The 8737-nt window shown below is 47.8% G+C and overlaps 1 protein-coding gene across 1 annotated transcript in view; it reads left to right on the top strand.

Annotated features, from left to right (window-relative positions):
* The first annotated feature begins 1081 nt into the window (after positions 1-1081).
* LOC105981872 (chromosome unknown open reading frame, human C16orf96) overlaps positions 1082-8737 on the top strand; it is a 31557-nt gene continuing 23901 nt past the window's right edge. Inside the window, exon 1 of the mRNA XM_013011219.1 lies at positions 1082-1495. Within this exon, the coding sequence (XP_012866673.1) occupies positions 1082-1495 (414 nt within the window). The remainder of the gene's footprint in view (positions 1496-8737) is intronic.

Here is an 8737-nt window from a genome sequence, read left to right as displayed (position 1 = left end):
AAGCCTGGCAGGTGAGAAGTGGGTAGGAGTGGCAGGTCTGGCTGATGGGGAACTGGCTGGGCACAGCACAACAGGGAACCAAGAGGCATTCGTTAGGGGTGTGATAGTCCATTTCAAATGTCACCTTGACTGGCTTAAGGAATACCTAGTGAAGCACTCCAGAGCCTCCAGCCTATAGCCTCTGTAACCACAGAAGCCAGTCCCCTAACAAATGCCTCCCATCTGTCTGCTATCAGTGTGTCCTGTCAGTCTCTCCATACAACCCTAATGAATATGGGCTGCATGTGGCCATGTCCACAAATGAGCTTAGTTCTTCAGGTTCTTTTCTCATTGTCCTTTTCTCTTAAAACGTGGCCTTCACGGCAGCACTTGAACTTGGACATTCCTGACTCTTAAGAAATCTGGTTTCAAGCCGGGCTCTAGTGGCTCATGCCTGTAATCTTAGCTACTCAGGAGACTGAGACCTGAGGATCATGATTCGAAGCCAACCCTGGACAGGAAAGTCCAAGACTCTGTCTCCAGTAAACCACTCAGAAAACTGGAAGTGGCGCTGTGGCTCAAGAGGTAGAGCGCTGGCCTTGAGCTGAAGAGCTGAGGGACAGCACCCAGGCCCAGAGTTCAAGCCCCACCGACAAAAAAAAAAAGAAAAGAAAGAAAGGAAGAAATCTGGTTTCAGTCCTGATTCTAGAGACTTCTGAGGAGCAAGCTGCATTTCCATCCCCTCCCTCCAGACCTCTTAGGAAGGGCCATCAGCCTTACGTGATCAGAGGGCTTCAATGAAGAGGCTGCCAGTTCACCATTCAAATATTCATCAAATATTAATTGGTCATCTCTTCTGGGTGAAGTGCGCCCCAGTGCACCTGGCCTGCCCAGGCTCTCAGAAGCATGTGTCTTGATCATGTTCTCTCGTCTCCTAGTAACCAAAAGCCAATCAGCTCCAGGACAGAGGCCATTCTTTGCTTGATCACTGTGACCAGCCACCTCCCAAGCTTCTGCCTATGCAGCAGTTTGGGCCACTGAAAGCAACTTGTCCTTAAGGACAACCCAAAACCCTTTTCCTATCAACCTGCACTCCAGCAAGATGAGCCCATCCCTCACATTTGCTGAGTTGACCAACATTGCTGTTCCCAAGTATGGAGTGGTGAACTTCAGGGCCCTGCATCTCCTGCTCCAGGGCATCTTGAAACACCTTCATTTGGACGAGCTTAAGAAGGACCTCTCCGGGGAAGAGGATTTCCTCCAGACCTCAGAGATGCCTGCACCCAAGGAAGTTGCTGCTCAGCCCATCTTTCCATCCTTAAAGCAGCCTGACAACTCTGATCCTGTGCTGGGCCGCATTAGCAAGTTAGAGAGTCAGCTGTCCATCCTGAAGACCCTGCCCTCTACCATCCACCTCCTAGAGAGCAGCACAGGGGACAAGCGGCCCATGGTGGACCTGTGGCATTTCCTCAAGCTCCAGAAGAAGACGGAGTGCAACGAGGAGGCCATAGTAAAGGTAACACGGGCTTCCAGAAGCCTCCAAACCCCACTGCTTCCCTCTTCTAACACATGGTGTGTGATTTACACAAAACACCCAGAATAAGTAAATGCAGAGACCCAGGCCTAGGTTTGCCTGGGCCTGAGGAGAGGGTAATAAGGAATGATGAGTGTGGGATTTCTTGTTGAGGTAATGAACAGATTCTGAGCTAAATAGAAGTGATAGATGCATAACGCTATTGATGTGCTAAACACCACTGAACTGTGCCCTTGAAAACACCCAACTGTGTGTTACATGACACTCACCTCCATTAAAAAAAAAAATGTCGAGGTGGCACTGTTGTAATCATGGTGACCAGGTGCTCTCAGCCTAGTGGAAGAGACAGATGGACAAAGCATGGGAATACAAAGCCATGAGAAGTGGCCATGTAGAGAGAGGAGGGTGCAGTGTCCCCATTGCGAAGGCCAGGAAAGTGACTCTCCTTAACTCACTAGATGTCCAGCAGCTAATCATGGGCAGAGCTGGGGGCAGAGCTAAGCCCTCTGGTTGAGGGCTGCTTACCTACCTGGCATGCAGTTAGTGTGGACAAATAACCAGTGTATGTCAGGAAAGTTGCCAGTCTTATCTCCAATTAACCACCAAAAAGCCAGAAGTGGAGCCCTGGATCAAATGCTAGAGAACTAGCCTTGAGAAAAAAAAATGCCAAGGAACAGTGCTGTGGCCTTGAGTTCAAGCCCCAGGACTGGCACAAAAAAAATCACACTGAATGGCAGTGCACACCAAGTATCTGGCACAGAACCTGGCACATCCAGGTACCCTACCTAGGCTGGCTGTTAGAAGCCCAGAAACATGTGGATTGCAGTCTCAGCAAGTCAGCTGGCCCTAGTATCCTGGAGGAATACTAGGGCCTGAGCCTGGGGCAGGTAGGGGGAGCGGGATCCCATTCTGCCAAGGCTAAGAAGTACAGACATTTTAGGGAGGAACCTGGGGCTTCATGGAGAAGTCAGGACAGGGCCATGGCCTGTGGAGTGTCCAGCAGAGCCTATCTGTAGAGCCAACTCAGGTTCTTCATTTTCTGAGATGAAGAATGGGAGGGACTGGTCAGGGAACCAGGATCTTTCAGGGGAGTGAAATCACTGCTAGACAGGGCTGATGCTTGGCACCAAACACCGTGGAATAGTACTTTTGTGCGTGCGTGCGTGTATGTGCACAAGTCTAGGGCTTGAACATGGCCTGGGTGCTGTTTTCTGAGCTTCCTTTGCTCAGATTCTACTATTTTATCCACAGCCCCACTTCTAGCTTTATTTTTTTAAAAAGAGATATTTATTTATTGTTAGTCATGGGGCCTGAATTGTGGGCCTGGACACTGTCCCTCAGCTCTTCAGCTTGAGGCTGGCGCTTTACCACTTGAACCACAGTGCTACTTCTGGCTCTTGGACACTGTCCCTCAGCTCTTCAGCTTGAGGCTAGCGCTTTACCACTTGAACCACAGTGCTACTTCTGGCTCTTTCTGCTTATGTGGAGCTGAAGAATCCAACCTGGGGCTTTTTTTTTTTTTGGATAGTTAATTGGACATAAGAATCTCACAGGCTTTCCTGCCTATGATGGCTTTGAATTGTGAGCCAAAGATCTCAGCCTCTTGAATAGTTACATTACAGATTGTGAGCCACTGGTGCCTGGCTTTATGTCCCTATTTTTATCTATGTTTTATGGAACAAAACACAAAGACTGGCAATAGAACAAAGAAAAAAAACATCCTCCAATTTTATGCTATGGACAAGACAATACTTTTTTTTTTGGGGGGGGGGTCCGGTCGTGGGGCCTGAACTCTGGGCCTGGGCACTATCCCTCAGCTCTTCAGCTCAAGGCTAGCACTCTACCACCTAAGCCACAGTGCCACTTCCAGCTTTTTTTCTTTTTGCTTATGTAGTACTGAGGAATCGAACCCAGAGCCTCAGGCATGCAAGGCAAGCGCTCTACCACTGAGCCACCTTCCCAGCCCCAAGACAGTACTTTTTTTTTTTGTCAGTTGTGGGGCTTGAACTCTGGGCCTGGGCACTGTCCCTCAGCTCTTCAGCTCAAGGCGAGCGCTCTACCACTTGAGCTACAGCGCCACTTCCGGTTTTCTGGTGGTTTATTGGAGATAGGAGTCTCACGGTCTCTCCTGCCTGGGCTGGCTTTGAACCTCGATCCTCAGATCTCAGCCTCCTGAGTAGCTAGGATTACAGGCGTGAGCCACCAGCGCCCAGCGACAGTACTTTTTTTATTTTTTTATTTTATTTATTTATTTTTTTTTGTCGGGGCTTGAACTCTGGGCTTGGGCGCGGTCCCTGCACTCTTCAGCTCTAGGCGAGTGCTCTACCGCTTGAGCCACAGCGCCACTTCCGGTTTTCTAGTGGTTTTATTGGAGATGAGAGTCTCACGGACTTTCCTGCCCAAGCTGGCTTTGAACCGTGATTCTCAGATCGCAGCCTCCTGAGTAGCTAGGATTACAGGCGTGGGCCACCGGCACCCGGCCAATACTTTTTTTAAACACTGGAGTTTGAATTCAGGGCTTCACACTTGATAGGCGCTCTACCTGCTTGATGCATGTCTCCAGCCCAAGACATGCTTTAGATTCAAAGACACTGAGAAGTAGAAAGCAAAGATACTCCATATACACAGGAATAGAACAGGGCTGGTGTGGCTCCACACCAGACAACATAGACAGTGCTGCCGGAGACAAGGCTGCAGGAGATGGTGGCAGCCTTGCAGGTTGGACAGGCAGAAGGCACTGATGTCTGCTATGCCAGCCCCTTATGACAGCCTACCCCCAGCCTGCAAATGGAGAGTGAATAAAGGGTTACAGAATTCTCTAATTGCCCTAAGCAGTTGAACAAGGTCACCCACCCAGCTCCTGAGAGGGCTTCATGGACAGGTTCAGACCTGGCTCCTACAGCCCTCAAAGGACTGTTTGTACAGATAAGGAATATCCCTTCCGTTAAGAGAATGATGCCTGCTTCCAACTTGATTTAGGTTGCCTAGGGTTACCACAATGACCCATTGAAGCGGGTTGCTATGGTAGCTAGTGCTAGAATGGTGCAAGCTGCTTTGCTAAGTGTCTGCACCCAGCAGCCAGTGAGGCTGGCGGGCCATATGCCATGTCAGTCCTGATGATTGCCCTGATTGCCCCGTCCACCCCCCATTCTGGGCTGGGTGGGTTAGAGGCCTCTGCTACCCTTGTCAAATGCCCCTCAAGGGGGATATAGAAGGGAGTCTGAAGCCTGCCAGCCCCCTGCACCCATCCCAGAAAGGATGAATGCTGCCCCTTGGTGGGCTGGAGGCTTGGGAAGATCTACAGATGTGTGTACCAGGGACCTGTCTCTTGGTCAGGACACCATCAAATTTGGGGCATGGGCCCAACCACATGTCACGGATAAGAAGGGCTGGATTCCAGAACTCAGTCTCAGCACTATTGATAGTTTGTGTCAGATAATTCTTCAAGGCTCAGGGCTGGTCTGTGCACTGCAGGATGTTGAGTCTCCCTCTCTAGCTAGTATGAACTAGAAGCATCCCCTAATTGTACAAATAAAAAATGTCCCCAGGGGCTGGGAAGGTGGCTCAATGGTAGAGTGCTTGCCTTGCATGCATGAGGCCCTGGGTTCGATTCCTTAGCACCACATAAGAAAAAAGAAAAAAACCAGAAGTGGCATTGTGGCTCAAGTGGTAGAGCGCTAGCCTTGAGCTGAAGAGCTGAGGGACAGTGCCCAGGCCCAGAGTTCAGGCCCCATGACCAGACCCCCCCAAAAAATGTCCCCAGGCTTTGGCAGGTGCTGGATTAGACATTGACAAAGATTTTTGGACTAGAAAATCTGGGCTCTGCTGGGCATGGTGTTGCATGCGTATGATCCTAGCATTTAGAAGGCTGGGCAGGAGGGTAGCATGTTTGAAACCAGCCTGGGCTAGTACATAGCAAACACCAGAGAGAGGGGCTGGGTACCTGTGGTTCATGCTTTATAATCCTAGCTACTCCAGAGGCTGAGGTCTGAAGCTAGCGGTTTGAAGCCAATCCAGGCAGGAAAGTCTGTGAGACTCTTATCTACAAATTAACCACCATAAAAACTGAAAATGGAACTCTGGCTAAAGTTGTAGAGCTCTAGCCAAGGGGTGGGGGAGGGAGGGGGGAACCTCAGGGGTAGCACCCAAGCCCTGAGTTCAACTCCAGGACCAGCACAAAAAAGAAAAGAGAGCATACAGAAGCAGGAGAAGGAGTGGGGGGCAAGGTAGGGTAAGAAAAAAAGGAAGAAAGAAAAGAAAAAAAAAGGAAAGGAGAGAAGAAGAGAGGGAGGAAAAACAAAAAAACAACCTGAGCTCCCATGGGCCATCTGATCCCTACAACCTCCTGCCAAGCAAGGACCTTCCCGTGCTTCCCACGCAGCCCTGCACACTTGCTCCCCCTAGTGACAGTTTCCAGCATTCAAGATTCCACATCTCCTTGTGAAGCTACCCTTCGTCTGCAAGGTTGAACCCTTAGTTAGGTTTTCTCCCCTGTAGTGATAATGCTGAGCAACATCACAGGCTGCAATTGGGGGAGGGAGAAGACATGGAGAATGATGGCACTATTAATAATTTTGTTCTGCCTACCAGTTGTTTTTTTTAATTGAGGAATCTGCCTGACACCGGTGGCTCATACCTGTAATCCTAGCTACTCAGGAGGCTGAGATCTGAGGATCATGATTCAAAGCCAGCCCAAGCAAGAAAGTCCATGAGACTCTTATCTCCAATGAACCACAAGAAAACCAGAAGTGGTGCTGTAACTCAAGTGGTAGAGCACTGGCCTTGAGCTGAAATGCTCAGGGACAGCGCCCAGGTCCAGAGTTCAAGCCCCGTGACCTACAAAGCAACAACAACAACAACAAAAAAAAAAAACCTTGAGGACTCTGGGCTTAGGCCTGTTCTTTTTATTTCAAAACTCCCTCCTGATGGCAGTTGGAGATCAGCTGAGGCAAACATTTGGGTTCCCCTCCCCATCTCACTCAATAGCTGGTCATGGTGGGTAACATCTCCTAGCTAAACAGGGAGTGTTAGTAAGTGGATTGTAATCCAGGCGGGGTTTACCATAATGGATGACCTTATTCTGAAAAATAACTAAGGCAGAAAGGACTGGGGGTCTGATTTAAGTGGTAAAGACACCTGCCTAGCAAATGCCAGGCCTTGGGTTCAACCCCCAGTACTATCATCAACCATGTGGACAAAAAACTTCCCCCCCTTAGCCTGGCGCCGGTGGCTCACACCTGTAATCCTAGCTACTGAGAAGGCTGAGATCTGAAGATCACTGTTCAAAGCCAGCCCAGGCAGGAAAGTCCATAAGACTCTTATCTCCAATAAAACCACTAGAAAACCGGAAGTGGTGCTGTGGCTCAAGCGGTAGAGTGCTCACCTTGAGCTGAAGAGCACAGGGACAGCCCCAAGCCCAGAGTTCAAGCCCCACAACCGACCAAAATTTTTTTTTTAAAAACCAACTTCCCCCCTCATTTTAATCCCTCTACAACCAAAACAGCACCTGCCGTATATCACACAAATTTAAATAATTTTGATTTGTTTACTTATTTATTTTGGCTCTGGTCTTGGGGCTTGAGCTCAGGACCTGGACCCTGTCCCTGAGATTTTTTTGTTCGAGGCTAGTACTCTACCACTGAGCCACACCTTCACATCTGGATTTTTGATGGTTAATTGGAGATAAGAGTTTCACAGAGGGGTTGGGAAGGTGGCTCAGTGGTAGAGTGTTTGCCTTGAATGCATGAGGCCCTGGGTTCAATTCCTCAGCATCACATAAGCAGAAAAAGCCAAAAGTGGCGTAATGGCTCAAGTGGTAGAATGCTAGCCTTGAACTACGGGACAGCGCCCAGGCCCAGAGTATTGGCCCCACGACCGACCAAAAAAAAAAAAAATGAACTATACAACTTATAGGTGAGGGTGAGAGGGAAAAACTGGGAGGGAAAGGAAGAGGTGACATTGTCCAAAAAGAACTATACTAATTACTTCACTTATGTAACTGTAACCCCTCTGTACATCACATTTATAATAACAATAAAAGTTTTTGTTTAAGATTTCTTTTTGTCTTATCTGTCTCTAGGGGAAGCACAGAAGTTGGGGGACAAAGGGTGAACAAATGCAACAGTGGAATGATGAATAAAAAGTCCTTATAGACCCTATGCTAATGTTATGATAAAGACCAAAGCCATTGTCATGATGCATGTCTTTGCAAACCAGAGTTATGAAGGTGTAATCCTTCAGTCTAGGAAAAGATCAAATATGTTCCAGAAAGAAGTGGAGAATTTACAGGGTTCAGAGTAGAGTCCCATCACTTAAAGCTCAAAGATCAAAATTAAGCTTTATTATAGAGGAGTTTAACTGACCGGCCAGGGACGCAGCACAGACTCTAGACCTCTACAGAGAAGATATCAGCAAGCCAACTGCATATGAAACTATTGGGACTAATAATGCTGTATGCTGACCTTGGGAGAAAGGTCCTTGAGATAAAGGCCAAAGAAGCCCCTTCCTGCCTGAATTATAAAAACCTAAATATGGGCATCTGAGAAGCCTTTGATTTTGCTATTTTCTTTTTGATTTTTTTTCTTCCTTTGACCTTTCTTTGATTGATTGGTTGACTGATTTCCCACCACCCTCCTTCCAAGCCTGTGAATGAGTGGGTGTCTGCTGTGTGGGAGGGCAAAGCTCCAGAAAACCAGGACCAAGGATGACATATTCACCTGAGGTAGGAAGAAAGAATCTTAAAATGTCTTTTATAGAAATATAAAATATAAAAATATAAGACACTTTGACAGCTCTGGGAAAACAAGAATTGTAAGACTTAATGTCAGGCACTGGTGGCGTACACCAGTAGTCCTAGCTTCTCAGGAGGCTGAGATCTGAGGATAGCAGTTTGAAGCCTGCCTAGGCAGAATTCTTCTCTCCAATTAACCACCTACACAGACATCTATAATGTGAGTGGTTAATGGGCTAGTAATAAGAACAGTAACTTCAACTCAAGAACATAAAAGTGAAAGGTATAAATTACATGTTTCCTTTTCTATGTTTTGCTTTCCAACAAATCATATGTGTATCAGACTTCCTTTCATTTAAACTCTGGTCATTTCTTCCCCATATTACAAGTACCTCTTAAAGGTTCCCCAATTAGCATATCTAACCTTTTTGTGTGTGTGCCAGTATTGGGGCTTGAACTTGGGGCCTGGACACTGTCCCTGATCTTCTTTTGCT

Source organism: Dipodomys ordii, unplaced genomic scaffold, assembly GCF_000151885.1.
Source record: "Dipodomys ordii isolate 6190 unplaced genomic scaffold, Dord_2.0 Scaffold14, whole genome shotgun sequence".
NCBI lineage: Eukaryota > Metazoa > Chordata > Mammalia > Rodentia > Heteromyidae > Dipodomys > Dipodomys ordii.
Note: the sequence above shows the minus strand (reverse complement) of the source record. Positions and strands in the feature narration are given on the sequence as shown.